The 22,400-nt window shown below is 54.1% G+C and overlaps 10 protein-coding genes across 10 annotated transcripts; 4 read left to right on the top strand and 6 right to left on the bottom strand.

Annotated features, from left to right (window-relative positions):
• Positions 1-1,617: 1,617 nt before the first annotated feature.
• Positions 1,618-3,055, top strand: PUNSTDRAFT_63618 (fumarylacetoacetate hydrolase; the record flags this gene model as incomplete). The annotated part of the gene is made up of 8 exons (XM_007382416.1): positions 1,618-1,635; positions 1,700-1,781; positions 1,841-2,045; positions 2,099-2,213; positions 2,270-2,356; positions 2,434-2,491; positions 2,543-2,657; positions 2,836-3,055. The coding sequence occupies 8 exons, from the start codon at positions 1,618-1,620 to the stop codon at positions 3,053-3,055; spliced, it is 900 nt and encodes a 299-aa protein (XP_007382478.1).
• Positions 3,056-3,176: 121 nt separating this feature from the next.
• Positions 3,177-4,583, bottom strand: PUNSTDRAFT_112749 (UPF0029-domain-containing protein; the record flags this gene model as incomplete). The annotated part of the gene is made up of 7 exons (XM_007382415.1): positions 3,177-3,238; positions 3,284-3,392; positions 3,445-3,506; positions 3,565-3,670; positions 3,729-4,224; positions 4,281-4,401; positions 4,457-4,583. The coding sequence occupies 7 exons, from the start codon at positions 4,581-4,583 to the stop codon at positions 3,177-3,179; spliced, it is 1,083 nt and encodes a 360-aa protein (XP_007382477.1).
• Positions 4,584-4,813: 230 nt separating this feature from the next.
• Positions 4,814-7,071, top strand: PUNSTDRAFT_133025 (succinate semialdehyde dehydrogenase; the record flags this gene model as incomplete). Its single annotated transcript, XM_007382414.1, has 15 exons — positions 4,814-4,840; positions 4,898-4,991; positions 5,057-5,172; positions 5,222-5,293; positions 5,345-5,413; positions 5,467-5,473; positions 5,532-5,558; positions 5,609-5,665; positions 5,716-5,722; positions 5,775-5,907; positions 5,966-6,111; positions 6,196-6,269; positions 6,319-6,469; positions 6,530-6,948; positions 7,004-7,071. 15 exons carry the CDS (start codon positions 4,814-4,816, stop codon positions 7,069-7,071), a joined length of 1,467 nt encoding a protein of 488 aa, XP_007382476.1.
• Positions 7,072-7,175: 104 nt separating this feature from the next.
• On the bottom strand, positions 7,176-8,026 carry PUNSTDRAFT_64346 (kinase-like protein; the record flags this gene model as incomplete). The annotated part of the gene is made up of 4 exons (XM_007382413.1): positions 7,176-7,400; positions 7,461-7,661; positions 7,710-7,778; positions 7,832-8,026. Coding segments are annotated over 4 exons (690 nt in total), but the record flags the coding sequence as incomplete, so codon positions are not given.
• A 1,961-nt stretch (positions 8,027-9,987) lies between these two features.
• On the bottom strand, positions 9,988-12,045 carry PUNSTDRAFT_51528 (uncharacterized protein). Its single transcript, XM_007382412.1, has 9 exons — positions 11,720-12,045; positions 11,537-11,671; positions 11,407-11,475; positions 11,205-11,361; positions 10,728-11,140; positions 10,634-10,673; positions 10,366-10,585; positions 10,223-10,307; positions 9,988-10,172 (listed from the first exon to the last, which is right to left on the bottom strand). Exons 1-9 carry the CDS (start codon positions 11,813-11,815, stop codon positions 9,993-9,995), a joined length of 1,395 nt encoding a protein of 464 aa, XP_007382474.1. The 5' UTR covers positions 11,816-12,045; the 3' UTR covers positions 9,988-9,992.
• Positions 12,046-12,948: 903 nt separating this feature from the next.
• On the top strand, positions 12,949-14,798 carry PUNSTDRAFT_51527 (CDC14-domain-containing protein). The gene is made up of 4 exons (XM_007382411.1): positions 12,949-13,029; positions 13,093-13,264; positions 13,315-13,804; positions 13,856-14,798. The coding sequence occupies exons 1-4, from the start codon at positions 12,997-12,999 to the stop codon at positions 14,721-14,723; spliced, it is 1,563 nt and encodes a 520-aa protein (XP_007382473.1). The 5' UTR covers positions 12,949-12,996; the 3' UTR covers positions 14,724-14,798.
• A 30-nt stretch (positions 14,799-14,828) lies between these two features.
• PUNSTDRAFT_125567 (uncharacterized protein) lies at positions 14,829-15,915 on the bottom strand. Its single transcript, XM_007382410.1, has 5 exons — positions 15,824-15,915; positions 15,732-15,764; positions 15,280-15,681; positions 15,093-15,221; positions 14,829-15,037 (listed from the first exon to the last, which is right to left on the bottom strand). The coding sequence occupies exons 1-5, from the start codon at positions 15,827-15,829 to the stop codon at positions 14,948-14,950; spliced, it is 660 nt and encodes a 219-aa protein (XP_007382472.1). The 5' UTR covers positions 15,830-15,915; the 3' UTR covers positions 14,829-14,947.
• Positions 15,916-16,451: 536 nt separating this feature from the next.
• On the top strand, positions 16,452-17,866 carry PUNSTDRAFT_64741 (SGNH hydrolase; the record flags this gene model as incomplete). The annotated part of the gene is made up of 3 exons (XM_007382409.1): positions 16,452-16,592; positions 16,653-17,200; positions 17,260-17,866. 3 exons carry the CDS (start codon positions 16,452-16,454, stop codon positions 17,864-17,866), a joined length of 1,296 nt encoding a protein of 431 aa, XP_007382471.1.
• Positions 17,867-18,003: 137 nt separating this feature from the next.
• Positions 18,004-18,716, bottom strand: PUNSTDRAFT_64407 (cytochrome b5; the record flags this gene model as incomplete). The annotated part of the gene is made up of 6 exons (XM_007382408.1): positions 18,004-18,073; positions 18,132-18,208; positions 18,304-18,398; positions 18,464-18,500; positions 18,551-18,579; positions 18,635-18,716. 6 exons carry the CDS (start codon positions 18,714-18,716, stop codon positions 18,004-18,006), a joined length of 390 nt encoding a protein of 129 aa, XP_007382470.1.
• A 341-nt stretch (positions 18,717-19,057) lies between these two features.
• On the bottom strand, positions 19,058-22,281 carry PUNSTDRAFT_133018 (uncharacterized protein; the record flags this gene model as incomplete). Its single annotated transcript, XM_007382407.1, has 3 exons — positions 19,058-21,001; positions 21,052-21,222; positions 21,271-22,281. The coding sequence occupies 3 exons, from the start codon at positions 22,279-22,281 to the stop codon at positions 19,058-19,060; spliced, it is 3,126 nt and encodes a 1,041-aa protein (XP_007382469.1).
• Between the last annotated feature and the right edge of the window lie 119 nt (positions 22,282-22,400).

Here is a 22,400-nt window from a genome sequence, read left to right as displayed (position 1 = left end):
ACCCTGTGTGTCGATGAGACCGGCGGTAGATGTGGACGTCGACTATATAACGAACTCGGGACAGGTGATACAGACACCGTTAGCTATCCCGTAACTTTACACCATTGTGAACGCAATCGTCACTCACCATCGTTTATGCCCCCTTCATCCGGCTCGACCGCTGACCCGCCTACGAAGCGTCGGGGTGCCGTCAAGCGCAAAGAACCGCCGACCGCAGTCGACTCCGACCCCGCCGCCAATGCATCACCTCCAAAGGAAGCTGCCCCCAACGCCGCCGATGTCGACCTGATGCCGCTTCCTGGCACGACGCAGGATGTCGAGGACGTGGTGATTATCACCTGTTGCAAGGGTGTAGAGTTCAACGCCACCCACAAGGAGTTCATCGTGGACCACGTACCTGCCCCGATGATTGGGTGTCCGTTCGATGTGTACCATTGGAAGGATGTCGAGCGTTACCTCCGCTACGACGATCGCATCCGTGGTGGGCTTGCCTCGGTTGATGAGCCGGTCCCAATCGGGTATTATTCCCTCCGTTCGACGCTCAGGAAGCTCGTTGATCCCAGCATCGCCTCGTTGTCCGGATTTGACGATAAGGGTGTGGTCGAGGTGGAGGGCGAGCCGATGCGATCGATCTTCTTCCGGCCAGAGGTTCAAGAGATCTTAGACGGGCTCGCCGCCAAGCGTACCGCTAAGTCGAAGTCGGCGAAGGGAGGGCAAGAGAAGCCCGAGGGGACCCAGGCGAAGAAGATCAAGAAGCAGCCGACCGACGATCGCGCAGGGTCGAGCCAGGGATCACACGTGGTTGCGGGATCGTCGAGCGCGTCAATCGGCGCATTAGGGGTCGATGAAGATGTCATTCAGTTCGCTATAGTGCAGGCGCTGCGTGGACAGATGCGCGCTCAACAGCGCCGTCGGGAGCGAGAATTAGAGAAGAATACGCGCCGGGGAGTGTAGTCGAGGGATCGAGGCGGAGGATTACCTTGTTGGGCGAAGCGGTTTCCACTTCGGGAGGGCGGATGTTACGTGCCGGTTCTGCCGAAGGCTGAGACCGAGAACTTCTTTCCTTTTCTAGCATCCGGCGCTGATGCGCCTTTTGACTGTTTGATCCTTTTACTCCACTTCCATATGCTCAAGGGCTCGCGACGAGGTATAAAAGACAAGCAGCTTCGTCGCGAGGACCTTTACCTTTTGGTTTCGTATCTTACCTCGAGTTGCTCAATCGAGACGTGAACTCTCTCTTGTTGTGCCGCTCGAGAACCTTACCGTGTGAACGCACCTTAGCCTTATTCGGCTTTGCCCGCGTCACACCTAGGCTCCCATTACTTACTCGATATTCCTCACATCTTCGTACTCATTGAATACCTCTGAGGTGTTGTTCTATGTAGGATGACTATGTGCTTCAGGTTACTTATCCTGTATCCCTCAACCGAAAGCCATCTTAGCCCTAACCTCACGGCGCTCACGGGACCCCGTCTTCCATGAGCTTCCACGGCGGTGTTTGTTTCGGGCCGGTGGCTGGCGAAGTATGACCTTAAGCCAGTCGACGATTGTACAAAGAATATCGTGTGTTACTCACGTTCGTATCTCTCTCCTTCGTTTATCTCTCCGTAGCTGAACATGGCACCCATCCGCACTGTAGGCAGATTTGCTCCCTTGGTTGAATCGAGATTGTTAAGACGAGACCGTTTTCAACCTGCAGCAATGGTCTCGGCTGATTCGGTTCGTCGCGGCCGAAACCGGGCAAGTCCATATCGGGCAGCCCGTGGACCGCAACCTGGATGGTACGAAGGCATAAGATCTCGTATTTGCCAAGTGGTGCTAAGCATTCGGCCCCTCGCAGTCGGTTTGGCGTTCGTGCAGAAGGAGAAGATACAGGCGCATGAGATTGTCGGGTCCCCGTTTGACCCCGCGGCCTCGGTTACCCAGAATCTGCTCACCGTGAAGGAACTCCTCGCGCCTCTGTCGAGGGAGCAGGTTGGCCTGGTCCGGTGCTTGGGTCTCAATTACGCCGACCACGCTAGAGAAGCGAATTTGGAAAAGCCCAAGTTAGATCCATGTCAACTTGGTCGTTGCATCCCCTGATCATCCCGAACTTCAGCGCGCCTGTCCTGTTCTACAAGCCCGTTGACACCCTGCTGGGTCCAAATGCCCCAATCACAATCCCTCATCACGCGCAGCCGATCGACAAGCACCATCCAGATTATGAAGTCGAGGTCAGCAGTCCATTCCATCCTCCGATGCCTGTATGAACGGACGATTATTTGCTTAGCTCACCGTTGTAATCGGCAAACCGGCGAAGAACGTCTCTGAAGCTGAGGCCCTCGATTATGTGCTTGGTTACACCGCCGGCAACGACGTGCGTCCCTGTCGCAGCTCCGTCCGAACGACCGGACACGGTAGCGGTGCATGGTACAAGCTGAACCGCTTTCTCAGATATCGTTCCGCTTCTGGCAATGGCACGTATCTCAATGGAGTTTCTCGAAAGGTTTCGGTAAGCGACTGTGATTTCCTCGGCGTTCGGCTAATTGAACAGGACTACCAGACAACACAACTCCTATTGGCCCCGCGCTCGTCTCCGCGACTGCGATCTCTGACCCACAGGCGCTCAGGCTCGGAACCATTCTGAACGGGCAGACAATGCAAGATGGAACGACATCGTGAGTACCTATTCCCACACATACATCACCGCGCGCTTTTGTGGAAACTTCTTCCCTCGCATATCGAAGTTCTTTCGAATGTGGGAGGTTGCACCATTCGGCTTTGCCCTGGCTTCTCACTTCGCGCTTTACTGCTGACCGTGCCGTCTATCGACTCGCTGACATTATCCCGTCGCAGTGATCAGCTGTTCACTGTTCGGCAGACAATCGCATTCCTCTCGCAGGGAACAACCTTGCTCCCCGGATCTATCATCATGACAGGCACCCCGCGCGGCGTTGGATCTGCACGCAACCCGCCGGTCTATCTCAAGAACGGCGATGAAGTGCGCGTATGGCTGGACGGCGGCATCGGCACCTTGATCAACCCTGTCGTGGAAGAGGGCAAAGCCCGTCTATGAGCCATTGTAAGGATTGCTGGATGTTACCCGTGATATATTGTTTTTGTATGACGAGTGTAACGATCCTGGACGACAATCTGTATTCTCCTTTACGTTGAAACAAGAGCGCTTTGTACATCATTCATTTCTTCTTGCCTCTGGCTTTGGCCCGGCTCCCTTCCTTATCGTCATCCAGGAAACCACCTGAGACGCGATTAGTGACAATCCGCGCCGCCTTCGTAGACTTACCTAGCTCGAGAGCATTCCTAGCCGCCTGATTTATATGCTTGAAGCGATCGGGACCTAAATGGATGCCACCAAAATATCGGGTCACGACGACGAGAACATTATTGACCTCCTGTGTCAGGTTATGTCAATGAAGATTCGCGACGATAAATCCAAGACGGTACCAATATTTGCAGCAAATGCGCGAGTCTGCCGCCAGCGGCGGTTTCGCCGTCATCATCATTATCTGTAGGTTACATCGAGTCAAAATGGAACTGTCGATATCGACGACACGCTCGAGGTACCTTGATGCAGTACGGCACCGACCTGACAGCGCCACGCGTTGATAATCGGGTGAGCTGCTCGGGCAATCCGCCGGTCGCTCATAAGATATGATAATATGGCTGGTACCTGCCCGTTGGAGACGTCACGTCAACAAGCGCTGTACAGATGAAATGAAGGGACGTGCCTGTGACGGATGCGTTATTCGACATGCACGGCCGACGAATACGCTCTTGCGATCCACGATGCTATCAGCCTCTACAAGCCCTATTCCCGCTGGCAGTTCATCGGCAGGGCCAACTTCTTGCAGCCTGCGAGGCGTGGAGTCCTCCACGGTTTTGCTGCCCTCTTCCTCTTGAGGGGTGCGATGCCGCATCTCCTTCTCCTCCTCCCTCAATAGCTCCCCCGCTTTTTCCACGCTCAACCGATCTTCATACCACCGTACACATCGTTCCAGCACGTTTTGAATCCCGTCAAAGACGCACTCTGCACCTGGTGTCCATTCCACGCCATCTTTGGTGGATATGTACGTACGGATGATGGAGCCGAAGAGAGCCGAGTCGACGCTGAACGCGCCGATGTAGCGGGAGAGGAGTTGCAATTGCGGCGGCGAGGATGCCGGATAGGTCGGAGGGAGAGAGACGAGGATGCGCATCGGCACAGAATCACACGGATCTGGAAGACTGACATCAGCTTCAGCTCAGGATGTTTGACCGACCTCAAGAAAGGGTGGATTTACTTCAGGTGGATCTCGTATCGGATTGTGCCGCTCTCCGGAGAACTGGAACTGCCGCGAGATGTACTTGATTTTGGTGGATGCCATATCCTGATAGACCCGGGTTCATAGATGGATTGTAGAACTAGGTAGATACAGCGATTGGACACCTTTCAAGATGAAGAAACTAGACAGCATACCGCTGATTTCAGAAGCGACAACTTCGCGCTCTGGATCCGCTGCGACCTCGCCGATGAGCGCCTCCAATTCCGCTGCATAATCTCTATCGGCCGCACGGTCTTCCGGCGTCGTCGCCCTCGAGACCATGTTGCCGATCGCGCCTCCAAGTCAGTCCAGGGGAAAAGGATCAGTAGACGTGGGAGAAGTCGTCGGCGATTTCCCGCATGACGTCGGGCTAAGCGACTTGACCGACGAGGACACGGAGGCTCACGCTCGCAACTCTCACAACCATGCGGGCCAACAGACCTCTTCGGTTTGCTGTACTCGGACAAAGACAACCACTACGGTGGCCGGTCGTTGTTATCGCAGGACGCAGGATGGCCAGCAGCGACGCAGCGACCAAGGTGAGCGTCCGACAACAGAACATTCAATGCATGACATGACCCGATCATTTACTCCAGCTTGGTCTGAAAGATCCGACTCTGTTCAAGACACAGGCACTTATCGGCGGGAAATGGCTCGGAGCCAAGGACGAGGCGACAATAAAAGTGTTCAGTGCGTGCTCGTTGCAACCGCGCACGATTTCAGATTCGCGAGCCGTGCTGAATACTGGCCGATAGATCCCGCGACGGATGAGGAACTTGGCACCGTTCCAGACCTAGGTCTCTCTGAGACCCAGGAAGCCGTGGAGGCTGCTGCAGCTGCTTTCAAAACCTGGAGCAGGACCACCGCCAAGGTATATGCGTAAATCGCAATAGGTGTCCTTATTACCTAACTCTCTGCAGGAGCGCCACGATATCCTCAAGAACTTCTATGCACTGATGCAAGAGCACTCTGAAGACTTGGCGCGCATCATCGTATAGTGCCTCTCCATGGGTTAATAAGAACAATGTCCTAACCCCTGCTAGACTCTGGAAAATGGCAAACCTTTGGCAGAAGCTAAAGGAGAAAACGCGTATAGCTCATCATTCATTGAAGTGAGCACGGTTTTCATGCATCTGTGTTTTCCCTACTAACGGGTTTCTCTCAGTGGTTTGGTAAGTTGTGAGCACCACCAGGTTTGGAAGCAAGGTGACATATATGCCTATCTCACAGCGGAAGAAGCTGTACGAACATACGGAGGTACGTCAGACGTAAGGTTGTTGGCGCCTCAAGCCTGACTGTGTTAACAGAGCATATTCCCTCGCCATTTCCGCATATACGCAACATCACGATCAAGCAACCCGTCGGTGAGTCCCATCCAGGTCTAGGGAAAGGCCCATAACTCATGCTGCTCTAGGTGTTGTGTGAGTGTGGACGATCGCGCGATCCTGTACTGAGATTTATTGGTGCTCTCAGATCCATCTTGACGCCTTGGAACTTCCCCTCAGCAATGATCACCCGGAAGCTCGGTGCAGCTCTGGCAGCAGGATGCACGACGGTCATCAAACCTGCTTCGGAGACCCCGTTTTCCGCTTTGGCTTTGGCAGAGGTGGGCGTCTACGACAAAGCTCCGGTTGGCACTCCTCTCATCTGGTGTTCTTCTTCAGCTTGCAACCCGCGCTCAAGTACCGCCAGGCGTAATCAACGTTGTGACGACCCACCAGCACGTCAGCGACGTTGGGCGTGAACTGTGCGAAAACAAGGAGGTCAGGAAAGTCACGTTCACGGGATCCACACCGGTCGCGAAGATGCTGTATGGCCTCGCGAGTAAGACAATGAAGAAGCAAGTGAAGGCGCTCCCACCGTGTAGCGGCATCTGATATCATTTTGCTCGCAGGGTATCGATTGAAGCCGGTGGAAACGCGCCCTTTATCGTGTTTGATGACGCAGACATTGATGCGGCAGTGGAGGGTATGCCTTCCTAGCCAGCCTTCACATCCAGGACTGAAGAAATGACTAGGTGCGATCGCATGCAAGTTCCGCGGCACGGGCCAGACCTGCGTCTGTGCCAACCGTATCTACGTCCAGGCCGGAGCGTTCGACGAGTTCGCATCCAAGCTCGCGGACAAGGTGTCGCAGTTCAAGCTTGGTAATGGCCTCGACGGTAAAACGTATGAAGATTTCTCTGAGCCGAGAAGCTTCTGCTTGGCTGACACTGGGTCTCATGCCAGGACGCATGGGCCTTTAATTCATTCAAAAGCCGTTGACAAAGTCAAGCGGCATGTCGATGACGCCATCCAGCGCGGCGCTCAGATTCTGATAGGCGGTGAAGCAGTTGCTCCCTCATCCACCACGCCCTCCTCCAACTTCTTCGCCCCGACCGTGCTGGCCGACGTCCCCGCCGATGCACTCATCAACACTGAGGAGACGTTCGGCCCCGTCGCAGCGCTGACAAAGTTCAACACTGAGGAAGAAGTCGTCAAGCTCGCGAACGACACTGACGTCGGACTGGCAGGATACTTCTATAGCCGGGACGTTGGTCGAGTCTGGAGGGTCGCCGAAGCGCTCGAAGTAGGCATGGTCGGGACAAACACTGGCTTGATCAGTCAAGCAGTGATCCCATTCGGTGGCGTGAAAGAGAGCGGTCTAGGTCAGCACAGACCATGACAATTTTGTGGTGCATTTCTGACTTCGAGTGCTTTCAGGGCGTGAAGGTGCGCATGGCATTGATGAGTACATGAATACAAAGTACATAGCGTTTGGAGGGCTTTGACAACGGCCCGGCCGACAATGGGACGCTTTCATTGTATGTATAATGTATCAATAGTGATGGCAGAGTACCCGCCATGGTTGCGAGGCCATCTCAACAGATGTTCGTCAGATTGATAAATTTGCCAGTTCTTGCATGATTTGAGCAGCGTCCGGACGATGAGCAGGGTCTTGCGCCCACCACAACTGCATCTTATCCCAAAGGACGTCTGGGATCGGTTCACCGCCCCCATGGATGTCGATGTCCCTTGACGGACGCTGGCCTTGCATGATGCAAACGATGACCGCGAAATCTTGTCGAACGTCCTCGAAGGGAATACGCATAGAATACATCTAGCGATTATGAAGAGGTGAAAATCAAGTGAAAACTCAAGAACACGCACATTGACTCACCTCATATGCTATGCAAGCCAAAGCGTATATGTCCGTTGCGGGGCTTCTGCCGCTGGCCTCCGTGGTTTCTATACTAATGAGCTCCGGTGCCATCCAACGCGGAGACCCTGTGGCATCTTCATGAAGGGTGTCGCCGAAGAACGTTGCCATCCCGAACCCCGTTATGCGCGCATGACATTCAGCGTCAATAAGCACTTTCGCCTGCACATGGTGTGAATAATATCAAAGGCGACAAATAAAATCGCTTACAGCTTTTAGATTTCCATGAGTGATCCGACAACTATGAAGATACGCGACGCCTTCAGCTATCTCAGCGAGCTAGACGTGGGTGGATTAGGAATGGAAGCTTCTCAATCAAGGACAAATCATACTAGTCGTAACCTTTGCGTCCTTTCCTGTGGTCCTCGTCTCAAATACCCCAGGACAGTGCCGTTAGGCATCCATGTAGAGATAATATATGGCAGACGGGGATAAGTCGGATCTTTAGCCAACCCAAGCAGCTTGGTGACTCTTCGATGGTCCAACTGTCTCCAGGCAAGGAGTTCTCGAGTCAAACGTTGCAAGACCTAACGCAGACCGTGAAGACAGATCAAGAACACACATTCTGGCCGTACTGAAAAGACCATACCGGTCCACCGAACTCTGCGGATGCGTCACTTATTGGTGGTCGTAAGCGTTTAGCGGCCACTACCTGGTCCTCGTATGTGCCGCGGAATATATCAGAAGAGCCGGAGAAGACCTCTGGCCGACTTGTGTCGATCTGTACGTTTTGGAGGAACAGATCGGGCCAAGCAAAGGCAAACGAAGGCGGTCCTTCTGTGGCCGTGGTTCGGATTTTGCCGGTTGTTCCGGCGGATTGCTGAGGAATACTATGAATTCGGAATGTAGTCAAGTGTAAGGTGCATGACTGACTTGCAACTGCCCCGGCGCCGTCTTCCGGCTATTGGTGAGAAGTGCGTCCATCGCGGTCTCCAGCACAGAAGGAGGGTGCTGAGGTAGCATAGTGGCAATTTCCTCGCTCTGAAATGTTTCAGTTTACCATAGATGTCGCAGGTAAGTAGTATTGACACCACCTTCTTCCGAGCGTATGCACGATGATTTTCGAGGAACTGGGCCAGAAGATCGTCTACCGGCCACATACCCTGGAATCCAGTGAGGCAGGTATGATCTTTGACCACCTGAGCAGGTAATCATGTATCCAACTAGTGAGACAGAACGACAGTCAATACCTCTTCTTTCACTTTTTGAATAGCTGACGGGTCTTGAGCGCCCATGGTTTTCGCCAGATCCAAGTGCATTCGAGCGGCTCTCCTGACGCTACTCTGTATTTGGGCTCAGATGCATCACACAAGAAGGTAGTATTACTAACGATTATCGCCTTATACTGAGGGTTATCCTGAGACTCGAAACCCATAGACTCGAATATTTTATAGTCACGACGTGCTTGACCACTTGGCTTTGGCACAAGTCCAACGACCGGAGTCGCGGGAGATGGCGGCACAACAGAGTGCTGAAGCGAGGGATCCAGCCGCATCTCCGACGACGCTTCGCCTGATTCGGTAGGAGAGAGGATCTGGATGACTTTCCCTATACGGCGTTGTACACTCGCAAACAGCCGCATAATAACAGGAATACAGCTTACCATGCTTCTGAATATGACTGTGGAAGTGGTCCTTGCGAGTGAATGCTCTGTTGCAGACACTACACACAAACTGGGGTGGACCGTGAACAGCTTTTTCGTGGCGCGTACAGTCTTGTTTCCTCGTGAATGACTTGCCACAGTTTTCGACTTGGCAAATGTAGCGCTTGGGCCTTGATACGTTGCCTTGAAGTTCTGCTTGCCCGCGTCACTTGGGTTTGTGAATATACACATCACGATACTAACCATCTCCGCTGGACTGTGTGGTTCTGTGAGTCAATTGCGCAGAAAACACGTTGAAAGTGACGAACGTATGACCTCGACGAGTCCTGGCGCAAGCTCGGCGCCAGAGCGTGTAAGCTCTTGCTCACAGCGGATTCGAGGGACCCGTCTTCCGGAGGACCTCCCTCCAACGACTCCGGCTCCGCAGTATACGTCTGAAACCCGACATCGCGAGCGAGCTGTGGTGCGAGGATGCTCACTAGTTCTGCTGTGTCCAGATCCGTGGTTGAATGGGCGAAGTCGGTGGAGAAACCAGTGATTAGCGCTGTAGCCTGAACCGGAGACCGTTGAGACTCGGCGTTGTTGGATGCCAAATGCCTCGGCCCCGGAACATCGGGTAGTTCTGTCCTGATAGATGATTCCGGCAGTCCATTCTGACCAGCTCGATTGTTCTCGTTGTAAGAGAGTCGCATCTCATGTATGTGGTGGTAGGTGCCCAAGAATGGTGAAAAATCACATGATCGTTCAATGCTCCCTTTGATTCATGCACAAGCTTTGAAGCTTGTTATGGTTTCAGTCAGTCACAACATGTTGTGCGCGCGGACTGTCTTGTTTACAACTGGGACTGCTGTCATTCCCATGGGACGAAAGCTCTCAGCCATTAATGCATATTAATTATTGGAGGAGGCCCTGACGACTTCTCCCGAAATGCCCATCTCTTTGAGCTTGGTCGACAGTACGTGAAAAAACTTGTCGATGATAGGTTTCTGCAAACGAAAATCGATCTCCACTTGGTCACGATTCGATCTCCACTTCCCGTCGCTGTCTTCGCTGGGATTTGCGACGAATAACTAGGATAAACCATCAAAACATGCCGTCAATGTCAAAGCGCGCGACATACCTTGACATATCGTAGGAACGGCAGGTTATTATGGTAAAAGCGGCAGCTTTGTGGATATCCGAAGTGAGGCGAAGTCCAGTCAAATCTGAACATATTTCCGTTAATACGACTCGACTTTCGTGCACCTAGTGCCCTCAACTTACTTCCATGTTGAGTTCACGGTCATGAATCCAGGAGGTGGCGAAAAGTTGGGGATCTGATCTTCGGCTCCGATCTCCTGCCAACGGTCTGTGAAGATCGGATAGTAGTCGCTCAGGTATTCCGGATCGCGGGTCCTCAATACCGCAAGGCGTGTCCGTTTAGCGAAATTGTACATCGTGAGAGATTCACCAGATGATGGAGGATCTGACAGTGCCCAAAACACTGTCTTGATCTCAGTGACCGGTAGGATAGAGATCAACGAGCACTTACCGCCATTGCACGGGGCATTGAACGGCTTGACGCCTCTGCACTAGAAATCGGTTATGAAGCACAACACTATCGCCGGAAGACATGAGAGTCTTACCGATGTCACGATGCTCACGGCTTTGACAGGAGGCGACTCCGTGTCTGCTTCGGATATGCAAGAGGCAACCAAAGCGATTAGGGCGTCTTGCCGCGAGATCACCACTGCGTCCGGTCCATCCTCGTGTCTGCCCTGTTCCTGCACAGTTTGCCTGATGGCCACCATTTGCTCCCCGGATAGTCTGAAATTAACTCTACCCGGAGGGTCCGTCTTCATGGGATCCATCTCCGAGGGCAGAGTACCGCGTTTGAACCGCTGAGCCAGTTCAAAGATAGGCGAGATGGTATATTTCCTCGCTGGAGGAATATCCGTGGGCAGCACGCTTTCGAAGTTGGGTAAGTCGTCGAGTAAAGAGAGACCCTGATATATCTGAGACAGGGCTCTCATGAAGCGTAGATGTGTATATCCATCGCCTGGTCGTGTGATAAGTGCGCATTATCAGTCCAGGATCAACAACAATCATGTGGTGGGACTGACCTATGATGTGCGATGCCGACACTCCTAGAGATGTCTGCCCGAGGTTGGAGAACCGCGTTATCAAGACACGCAGCAATGGCTCGTCCGCCGTGGGGTCGTATAATTTATTCACGTCAACTTTGTCTATTAGCGTCAGCGGCACTTGAACTACAGTGCTCTGATGCCAGGTGAGCTGAGGACACGTAATTACTGAAAAACTCACTATGGGCACGATATTCTTGTCATCAGATTCCACCAGGACCACCGGAACGCCTTCGTTGCTTAGTCGAACCTGATTGTCCCCCAAACCCCCTTCGGTCTTCGCATTGCGGGTGAGAATAGAACGCACTCACCCTCCACGCACCATCAGCACTATCAGGAACAGACATCCGACCAGCATGCAGGGGGTACAACTGCAATGTTTCTCCTAATGCATGGCAGAATCGCTCTATGTCTATTTTACCTGCAACAACATGCACTGTATCGACCTGCATTGTAGTCAGTAGACGTCCGGGTATGCAGCAGCGTCGACTCACCGAGGCGAATGTTAGATGATCCGAGTGCCGGAGTGTGTAGAAACTCTGCCCAGCCAAAGCTGTCGGCTCGATAGCCTTGACAGTGTGCTGTTCCATAAATCTGGAGCAGATGATATGCCGGAGGTGCGTGACAACACCGGGCGGTATGCATACTTATACCTTGAGACTGCACGTATAGCCGAGCGGCGATCTTCTATCAGTCGGGCTTATATCCTTGATGGGAACATATCTGGCTTCTGAATCTCGACCTTGTCTGTTATCAGAAAAATCGGAGTCGTGTTTCAGCCAGTTGTTGAATGCTCAGAATCTGCATCAAAGAGAAGTGCGGCTTCACCACGTTAGCGGAAGGCAACAGCGTAAACACGGCTTAGTAGTAGTATCTCCGGACCTTCTTCAAGCAGTTCGCGTGTGCAAGATATCGGCAAACATGCTCTTACTTTGCCAATTATAGATCGCGACATGCTTCATGTTGGAGCCCAAGATCAGCGACGAACAGAGGCCCGGGGGGCTTCTTTCATAGGAGCACGTGAGTAACCACTGAAAGGACCCGGTGTCCGCGTCGCAATCGCCGTCGCAGGGCTCGAGCCTCAGCAAGTCAGCAGCAACTGTAGTTTTACCGTGGATCAGTACGATCTTCGTAATGATTGTCCTTCCGGTAGTAATGTGTGTTCTGCATCCAGTAGATTGTATGAACGTCCAGCTGGGATTGGTCGGGGGTGTTGTTCATACAACCTCATGTTCAATTTTGGACTTCATCAACACGCGCAGTGGTCTTGATGAACCCTTTAGACAGTTGGACTTCAAGCTTCAGTTGTCACTATGAGAGACTTGGAAGATGCCTAACAGACCCGCCATTGACGTTCATCATGGGTTCGCTATTTTCAAGGCGGCCGACCATTAAGCCCATTCGCACTCGCGGTTACTACTTCTGGCATGCAGTCGCTATTCCAGAGCCGAAGATACACGACGTGGATTACGCTCAAGAGCAGATTCAACTTCCAGCAGCAAACGCTTTGCCTCGTCTCGTCTACGCCGTGCTCCGATCTCATGCCTTGATATTGTTCCTCCTTCCATTTCCGGTGAAATGCAGATCGCATGTGGCAGTGCAACATGTTGACTTGCAACACGCCGTGACCTCATGTCCAGGCTCAAGCCCTGAATATTCCTCTTTCACCCATCCTCCACCTGCGCATACCTGCTATCACTCCTGTCGGGTTGCTTGTGGGGGGTACCAGTACACGAATTATTGACTGGTCAAAGATACTATGATGTTGACGATGCATGCGACGATTCAGGACGCTCTGGATGAGGTTTGTATTGGATGCGCCACCAACCAGGAATGTAATCCAACTAACGCCGCGATTTTCTCATAGATAGTCTCGTCACGAAGCTCTGATACCAACAGGGAAAAGGCGATAGGTGCAATCGAACAGCTGTTAGCCAGCGTATCTGCTCTATCTCGTCCAAACGCGGGCTCCTCGCTGAGTGAAACCCACGGCGACGCGAGACTGTTTTGGGCACTCCAGGATACCTTCGAATGCAATAGTAAGCTCAGCTCATTTGGACGTGACAACACTTACCGAACGATCCCCTAGTCCCCTCTCATTTGCTGCCATGGATATCCACGAGCGTGTTGCGATTGGAGTCGTTGATAGCTCGAGCACATCACAACCAAGATTCGAATACCACGCCAACCGCCGAGAAAGGGTCCAACAACGATTACGACTCCCAAATTACGTTGTTGGCTCTCAACGTCTCCTCTGTCCTCAACATTGTCCAGGGACTGGCCCTCTGCCATAATTCCAGCAAGCGCTGGCTCGGTCGCAGGGCAAATGTCGGGGTCCTTGTCGATCTCATGCTGATATCACGACACATACCTCCCGCTCCTTCCAGGGACGTGACAATGCCAGCCGATGCTCAGTCACGTCGTCCCGCTGCTACGCCTGCGTTGACGTCTATGGTCTTGGATACGTTATTATGCGTACTGGTGGACGCCCCTCCGGCCATCCGGGCATTTGAGGCTTGTAATGGTATACAAGCTGTCGTGAAGATCTTGAAGCGATCTGGTACTGCACGAGAAGTCCGGTAAGTGGGTGAAGGCCTGCATGATGGTATATTTGGCTAACTGAATCTCAGGATGAAGTGCCTCGAGTTCTTGTACTTCTATCTTATGGACGAGACGAATCCCTCGGCCACTGTTGCAGAATCTTCGTCAACAGCCGACGATTTGCAGCAGGTTCTGCAGCCTCGGCCCGGTGGTCTGCAAACTCCTAAAGTCAAAACGGAGGGTCGGCGTGTGGCATCATCGGGATCGTTGTCGTCTGCGACGTCCTTGTCGTCTTCGGGTTCCGATGATTCGTCCACTTCCGCCACGTCTTTAGCGTCCTCAGACGGCTCGGTAGCATCGACGCCAAAGCCTGCATGCCGCGTGCCGTCGCCAACATCACCATTTGCTCCGAACCCCGCCCTATTCCTTCTGAAGCGCGAGGTCGACTATGTGCCGCTTAGTCCTGCCAGACCAGTTGAATTCGGCAAGGACGATGTCATGAAGCGTTCTCCGCTGGAAGTATCGCTGAGCAAGAGCGGCTCACCGTTTCCCCCGTCAACGCCCTTGTCTCGCAAGCGAGGCGGCATCGGCCTCGGGTTCCCCGGCGGTAGTGCCGCGAAGGCTGCATCTAGCAGGTCTGGATCTGCAGCTCCTGGCCATAGACGCGGAGAATCCATGGTTTTATCTAGGACAGCGTCACGATTTAGCATGCAGGGAGGCCCCTTCACCCCAGGACACAGGAAAGGTGCATCTTTGGCTACGGCACCTCTCTCTGCACCAAACTTTCGCAAGGAGTCCTGCACTACCACGATGCCGAGTGCGTCGTCCTCGGCCTCCTCCCGGACGCCTGAGACACGCACAACGGAAGAGAAGAAAGAGTTGCTGGGTGGCCTGCTTGGTAATGTTGATGCGCTGGTAGAGGGCGTCCGGAAGGCCGGCGTGTGGGGCCTTGGCTAGGGGAAGTCGGTAGAGTCGTTGCCATGATCGGAATCGTTTTCGTTTGATTGTCATACTTATTTGTGTAACGTCTTGCTCTTGTTATCACCATGCTATCTCGCTTTCGTTTGCAATCTACAATCTCGCTTCGGATCTGCCGCCCCTTCTCGAGCAGCTTGATCAACAAGATGCGGATGGATAAATTATGAGTTCGTAAGCTACTTCATGTCCCTGCTGAGCGAGATCTATACTGAAGCTGGGCGAGCGTGTATGCGCTGCTCTGCAGCAAGTCTGTCCTTCTCTTCCTGCTCTATGATATCGCGCCATGAATGGTCCTAGAATACGAGATGAGTAAAATCACCGGACGAGATCAAGCACAGTTGGACTGACGGTGTTCGTGACGTGGCGGTAAATCGAAGAATCGTCGTTGTTCTTCACCTTGTTCGCTTGGGTCATGGCGCCGGCTGCAAGGAGCACGCCGATGGTGATGCCTTGTGCCCACATCCGTGCTTGCACAATCTGGCGCAATACACCCGTCAACACATGCGAGCGAAAGCGGCCCGCTGACGATACTAACTTTCATGGAGAACGACTGGTGCGGGTCGCGCATGATGTAACCGAACGCGCCTGCCATGCTGGCTGCCCACGCACCGCCGATAAAACTGTACTGATGGCGACCAACCCAGTCTTTCGCCTTTTCCCCGGTGGTCATCGATTGCCACCGCTCAAGGGCTCGTTGCTGCTGGAGGTCAAGCTCCTCCTTCCCAATGCCTGTCCATTGCTCCCGCTCAAACCGTTGCGACGCGTGTTCAGCCGAGATGACGAAGGACGGAACGACGACCATGATGACGCCCAGTGCCTTCAAAGAGAGAGGTAGCTGGCGATAATACGGCCATCTTTTGTTTAGGAAGTAAGATCCTGGGAGGGCGGCTGCTGAACCCAGCGCAAAGCCCTTGACACCTCCGGTGATAGTAGCTCTCTGACGGAGTCAACTTCAAACATTATTGGCGTTCTTTGCTGTCTACTAACCTGGTGCGCTGCTTGTTCTTCAGGAGTAACGAGCTGTGGAGTACCAGGTCGTCATCCAAGGCGTGCTGCACAAAGGTTCCGTGGGACGCTACCTTCATGTCTGTGAGTTGCGTCTAGAAGGATTCTAGGTGTGAGGGTGCGTTACAGGGCTTGTATGGAGTCGCGTCTGGGCAAAGGAGTTCTTATACACCGTTGCGAGCGCAAACTCGATTAAGCGTGGGCCATCCACAGGTGCGCGATTGGCTCATGGTACGTGCGGGGCGGCTCGGACGCCGCCGCCCGGAACCAAGTTCACCAAGCGGGGCTAGGCTGACTTGAAATCAGTCAGGCTCCGACATCACCGCCTTCAATTCCCTGCCAGTCACGTGCAGACAGTGCTCGCGTAAGCGAGGGCGTTCAGTAACGTGCGGATCGCGCGTCTTCGAATCGCTGAAGATGGACGAGCGTTCCCTCCTGCGTCAAGGAGCGCATTCAAAAACAGTCCGGGTCGCTATACGGGTCTGCTGCGTGCTCGCCGTACTTCCTCATATTCAGTTTATCTGTCATGTGTCCCCATCATACGATCTGCTTCTCGACATTGGCCGATTTAGCGGCATTTCCTCGGCCCGCATGCACCATCCTGTCTTCGTTCAAATAGCGGAAGGAGGGGTTGCGCATCGGCCGTAGTGGACGACGTTATCCGCCTGCTCTCTATCCAGAATGCTAGTCAATTCCAATTGGATGTGGTTCGGCGCAGCCGTCGTAGGACTCGCCTTCGGTGTCCAAGCAATCTCTCCAAACCCTCCGGAAGGGCACTGGGTCGATACCTGGGTATCCATGCCACAACTCACGGAGTCGACGAACCTGCCTTCCCCACCGTTCGTCAGTGTTCATCGGCCTGGTGTGTGACCATTGCCGATCTCTAATCGCTTATTCCCTCAGAACGGCACTACTGGGGTCTTCGAAAACTCAACTATACGTCAGACGATTCATACGTCTGTCGGGGGGAAGCAAATCCGTCTCCGCATCTCCAATAACTTCGGCGACTCCAACCTCGAGATTACAGCGGCTACCGTTGCGCTGCCTCTGAATGGCTCTTCTGGCGTGAGCGCGATTCAAGTGAACACATTAGTACCCCTCTCTTTCAGCGGAAGCAATGGAATCCTCATACCCAACGGCGCGCTCGCCGTGTCCGATCCAATCGACTTCACAATTCAGCCCCAGTCTGAGCTAGCGATATCCTTGTACCTTGCGAATGGCCAAGGAGGTTTCGACATCACTTCGCACCCTGGCAGTCGCGCTACGTCGTGGTTCACCTTCGGAGACGCCACGTCCGCGGAGAACATTACTGGCACGTCCGTCGTGAACGCTCAACACTGGTTCTTCATCAGTGCTCTGGAGGTTTGGTCTCCACCATCCGTCCGCTCTTTTGCAATCGTCGGTGACAGCATCACGGACGGACGCGGAAGCACCACTGACGGCAATGATCGGTACGATCTTCAACCCCGAGATCTGTAAGCTCCTCGCTCATGTCAGATCCTTGCATTAGCTGGCCAGATCAGCTCCTCGCACGCATGCAGACGAATCCGCCTACGTCTCAAATCGCAGTGATCAACCAGGCAGCCGGCGGTAATCGTATACTTGCCGACGGCCTCGGCCCTGCTGCTCAAGGCCGCATCGAGCGGGATGTCCTCGCACACCCGAACGTGGGCTTCGCCATGATCTTCGAGGGAGTCAACGACATCGGCACCGCGCCGACCACCACTGAGGCTCAAGCAGCTGTGACTCAGCGGCTCATCCAGGCATACAAGCAGATCATCAGCAGGGTGCATACAAACGGCATCCCCATGTTCGCTGCCACCATAACGCCGTTCGGTTCGCCGCAAAACTCGACCGTCATCCAGCCGTACGACGATCCCACGAGGGAAGTTTCACGTCAGACGATCAACAAGTGGATTCGCACCAGCGGGGCGTTTGACGGAGTTATCGACTTCGACGCGATCCTGCGTGATCCCACGAACAGCAGCAAACTCAGGCTCGAATTCGATTCCGGGGATGGACTGCATCCTAATACGGCAGGTTACCGTGCGGTCGCTCAGGCATTCCCGCTCGATCTCTTTACAAACTTCACCAAGGGAGTTTCTGGCTTCCAGTAGCTTCCAGTAAAGCTTCAGTGAGCGTAATGTATATCCGGCGTGAACATTATGTACCAAAAATAAGCAAGGGATTGCAAGGAGAGCAAAACAAAATGTATATGACCCGACGAACGGCGTCCCGCTAGCGGACAGTGCCCTTATGCGGACGAGTAGAACCGCCATGCAAAGTAGGCACCCAGAAGACCGAGAGGGACGAAGTACATAAGGCTGTGGCGTCCCGCGATTCAGCAATGTGGATTTCACTGCAGCATGAGCGACCACGTACTTGGACCCTTGTTCGACAGCACTGTTGACATGAGGGTTGGTCAGGCCAGAAGCCGCCTTCGCTGCCTCCTTCAACTGCTCCTGTTCAGATTGAATAGCGTCAGGTGTCAAGCGAACGGAACATTCTGAGTACTGCGGGGCGATAAGGGGAGAAAGGGTGGATCACTTACAACAGCACCCTCGAAGTTGCCAACGAACATATCGGGCAGAAGCGCGCGAGCCTCATCAGAGTGGCCAACGTCCTCAAAGGCCTCCGTCGCGTCCTTGCCTAGAAAAAGCAAGAGCAAGTCAGGATAAGTCCGGAATATATTGGATCGTGTCGAATGCGCGTACCGGCCTCCGCCAGGAGAACCTCATCTCCACCGGGGTGCTAAGTGGTGATCAGAGAACAGACGCTGCCCAAGCATACACACACGCTACCTCGTCAATGAATTTTGTCACATTGTACACTGCGAGTGTTACGTGTCAGCGCGGATGCGACGCGATGGCGCGCAGGTATCATACCCTTGCCGCTAATGAGGATGTAGAGGTCGTCCTTCTTGGAGTGCTCCTTCAGCTCCTCAATGGTAACGGTTTTGGTGGCCATGACGCAGGGATGAAGAGGGAGGGGGGAAGGTGGTGGTGTGAGCAAGAGACGTGTGGTACGAGGCCCGGGTCGGCAGCCGGAGGACCAATCAGACGGATTTTATTCCTCCTCGGTTCTTCACACGCGACTTACGTTTGCGGCCGTAGCAACTTCTTCGAACTGATAGCACGAAATGAAGCTGACGAGCAGGCACAGGCAAATCCGAGGCGTGACGTCGATCCGGTGCGATTCGTATACTAGTGGTAGGGAACTGGCGTGCGAGTAATGTACATTGTACAGGATGATAAAGACTACGATGGTATGCAAAGTACGATGCCGTCAAGAAATACTGGGCGCGTTTACTATTTCTGCCCTTGGTTCTGTCCCGAAGTTCCGAAGGTGAATGGTGATTGAGATGACGAACTGGACGGAGTTGCCCCTAGTCCGAACTGTGAAGAAGTCCCAGCAGCAGCGGGCTTTTGGCCAAAGGAGAAGGCGTTGCTTGTGGTATTGGCCGTGCCAATGGCCGGTGCAGCAGCATTGTTCGTGGCAAAGGCGGATGAGCCGAAAACGTTGGGGTTGGTTGAACTGCCCAAAGCACCTCCACTACCGAACGCAGGCGCATTCGGCCCTGTCGACGCTCCCGAACCAAAGTTGAAAGAGAAAGTCGGTGGCTTCTTGTCTGCGCCCCCCGCAGTATTCGTCGCTGCAGCCGCGGGTGTCGTAGTAGAAGAACCGAACGAGGAAAAAGTTGTTTTCGGCGCCGCGGGCGACGCAGCTGACGCCGTCGGGTTGCTGAATGCCGACTTGAAGGCTTCGGCAGTCTTACCGTCGCCTGCCGGTGTGGAACTAGTAGCAGAGGCGGAACCGAAGGTGAAGGGCGCGGGTTTGCTAGCCGTGGCTCCAGGAGTATTGGTCGCACCGAAAATACTGCCAGTGTTGTTCACGCCGAAAGCGCTCTGACCGCCCGTAGCCATTCCAAACACGGGTTTATTCGCTGCAGTTGATCCAGGCGCCGTCGTCGTCCCGTCGTTTTTAGGGGCACCAAAGGAGAAGGATGGCACGGACGGCGTAGGAGCAGAGGGGTTAGCCGCACTAGGCCCCGGATTTTTGTTGGCTTCTGACTTCGTCTCGGGCTGCTTGCCGAGTGAAAAGCTGAAGGTGGGCGGTTTACTGGTGAACACCGGAGATGGATCGGTATTGGCACCCGGACTGTTAGCGAAGAACGACGAGGCTTTTGTACTCTCTGGGGCATTCTGAGTGTTCGGTTTGAACGAAAACAGAGAGGGGGCTGGGGCCACAGTCGCACCCGGCGCCGGACTTGCGCCGCTGGCGGCAGAACTACTCTCGCCGATGCGGCTCAGTAACGATGGGCTCGACACAGCTGTAGCAGCGAGTGAAGATTGTTTTGTACTGTCGGAGTTGGTAGATGAAGGGCCGAACGTGAACGAATTGGGTTTTGCCGCAGCGTCGGCAGGCTTGGGGGCTGAAGTAGGCAAGGGTGAAGCTGATGGCAGCGTGGGTTTGAAACCGAACGCGAGTCCAGGGACAGGGACAGGAGGAGGACCCATTGAACCCAGCGGATTGCCAAGCGTCTTTGATTCATTGGCGGTCTTCACCTCAGGCTGCTTTCCAGCTACATCGGACGACGAAGCCAAATTCGTAGAGGTTGGGGGTGCTCCAAGCCCAAAGCCGGATACTAATGGGGCTGGAGGTTTGATCTTATCGCTGTCCACCGCCGAGGATCCCTGCGCCTTCGGCGCAACGCTCGGGAACCCGAACCCAAACGCACTGGACCCTGTGGATGACTGCGGAGGTGCCTTGTCCGTTGCGCTTTCCGACGACTTGACTGCAGGCGCGAAGGGCGGCGTCGATGAAGCAGGCTTCAGCAGGGGAACAACTGGTGAGCTTCCCAAGGCGTTGGGCGCTGCAGGTGTAGCAGATACTGCAAGAGGGGGACTAGGGGACGTTGGTGCACTGCTTGAATTTTTTTTCTGGTCAAGTAACTTCTGTCGCATTTTTGCCATCGCCTCTGCCTCCAAGTCCTGTTTCTCCCACTTGCTGTATGTTTTTGATCCCGGCTGCTTTGGGCTGTCGGCGGCGAGCGTGAGTGGGCTGTTGGCGCTGATACGACGCCCCAACGTTCGGTTTGGAGTGGCTTGTGATTGCTGGAAGGGGTTTACTCGGAGCACCGCAGTCGTTGTGATCGACTGGCGAAGGGTGTTATGCTTAAGCAGCGGTGAGTCGCTCGCACGTCCTGTGGTGGAAGACCACAACAGGTTTTTGCCAACCTTGGTGGGCGAGACCTATGAAACGACGATTAGCATGATCCCACCGATGAACCGCGGTGACATACCGCCGCGCTGTCAGGGGTAGTGGGTTCAGAGCCGTTAGTCTTCAGGGGAGGAGTATTCTGCCACGCTAGGTCGCCTTGTTCTTTGGCCGCTTTGTACTCATCTTCAGAGAGCCAGGTCTCAACCCAAATGACCACACCGGCACCGCGATCTGGATGTTGAGAGTCGCTAGGCTGCACTTCCGTCAGTACGGCCTTGGAAAACGCGTAGGGTAAACTGACCATCGGGAATTTGGTCGGTTGCTTCTTCTTGACGAGCGCATGACGAAGTCGCTGTCCGTTCATGCCTACTTTGTACCTGATACCGTTTGCTGTCCATTCTTCTCCAATCTTCCGCCCTTTGCATAGCGGATCATTGGAAATATCCTGCTCGTTCCCGAAGCTTTTCTCTGACGCCGTAGTGCTCGATCTCTTCCCTCGCTTCCGCAAGTTACCCTGTTCGGAACCATCATTCGAGTGCATGTCAACATCGGAGTCCGAATCTGAGGCAAGTCTGTCCCTCTTCTGTCCTCTAGTGGCGACTTCAAAGTTGCGCTTCTGCAAGGTGCGTCGCTTCCTGTGACGCGCTCGAACGCCGTCATCTTCCCCTTCCAATTCCAGTTCCAAGCTGTCGTCACCACCGAAGGTCGAGCCTGCCTCGCTCTGGCGCCGCTTCACCCCAGCAGAAGCACGCTTCCCGCGACTGGACGCCGAAGTTATGTCGGCCAATCCGTCCTCGGCCTCTGTCCCATCAACGTCCATCTCCGCACCAGGCTGCTCAAGTGACACCTTGCGCGCGCGTTTGTCACGTCTGCCGGAGACATCAACAGAGTCGGTGGAGCGCTTATGCCCCCGTTGAGGCACGAGATCCTGCCCTTCGATGTCAGCGTCATCCTCAGCGATCTCTTCTTCGGCTACGCGAGACTTCTTGTAATTCTCCCCGTCGCCTTCATCATCAGACTCGGCCTCGTACTTTCTAATATGACCTCTGCGAGCCGGAGGATCGGCACTGTCTGGTACCGGTATAGGGGTCACGCCAACCAGACCACCGGGAATATAGGGCGTTGAGAGCGAGTTCGGTATTGATGATCCCGTGTTTCCTAAAGTGGCAGACAGAGAGCCTCGTTGTGGAGAGGAAGCCTGTTCCGCAGGTGGGGAAGGATAGTGCCTGGCAGCATCGCGCTGTACAGTTCTCTGTACTGCCTTCGCTACAAAGCCTAGAAGGTCACATAGTATGAGAAATCCAATATCCATGCGCCCGTTGTGGTAACGGCACTCACCGGGTGGTCTCGCTTGACCTCGCCGTTGTTTCTGACCGTCCGCCAATGCGTTACGTGATGGAGTGCCAGATACCGAGCTCCTCTTGGCATCCC

The sequence above is a fragment of the Punctularia strigosozonata genome (assembly GCF_000264995.1).
Source record: "Punctularia strigosozonata HHB-11173 SS5 unplaced genomic scaffold PUNSTscaffold_4, whole genome shotgun sequence".
NCBI classification, from domain to species: domain Eukaryota; kingdom Fungi; phylum Basidiomycota; class Agaricomycetes; order Corticiales; family Punctulariaceae; genus Punctularia; species Punctularia strigosozonata.
This window is presented reverse-complemented; position numbering and strand designations above follow the sequence as displayed.

Excerpts from the sequence above, each read along its gene's own strand:
- PUNSTDRAFT_51528 (XM_007382412.1), bottom strand. The coding sequence starts at position 11,815 with ATGGAACAGCACACTGTCAAGGCTATCGAGCCGACAGCTTTGGCTGGG. Across the intron at positions 10,674-10,727 it reads CCGTGAGCATCGTGACATCG|TGCAGAGGCGTCAAGCCGTT; the intron begins GTAAGACTCTCA and ends ACCGATTTCTAG. Across the intron at positions 10,173-10,222 it reads CGTTCCTACGATATGTCAAG|TTATTCGTCGCAAATCCCAG; the intron begins GTATGTCGCGCG and ends GGTTTATCCTAG.
- PUNSTDRAFT_51527 (XM_007382411.1), top strand. The coding sequence starts at position 12,997 with ATGCATGCGACGATTCAGGACGCTCTGGATGAG. Across the intron at positions 13,265-13,314 it reads GGATACCTTCGAATGCAATA|TCCCCTCTCATTTGCTGCCA; the intron begins GTAAGCTCAGCT and ends ACGATCCCCTAG. Across the intron at positions 13,805-13,855 it reads GGTACTGCACGAGAAGTCCG|GATGAAGTGCCTCGAGTTCT; the intron begins GTAAGTGGGTGA and ends ACTGAATCTCAG.
- PUNSTDRAFT_125567 (XM_007382410.1), bottom strand. Across the intron at positions 15,222-15,279 it reads ACCAGTCGTTCTCCATGAAA|ATTGTGCAAGCACGGATGTG; the intron begins GTTAGTATCGTC and ends GTATTGCGCCAG. Across the intron at positions 15,038-15,092 it reads ACCGCCACGTCACGAACACC|GACCATTCATGGCGCGATAT; the intron begins GTCAGTCCAACT and ends CTCGTATTCTAG.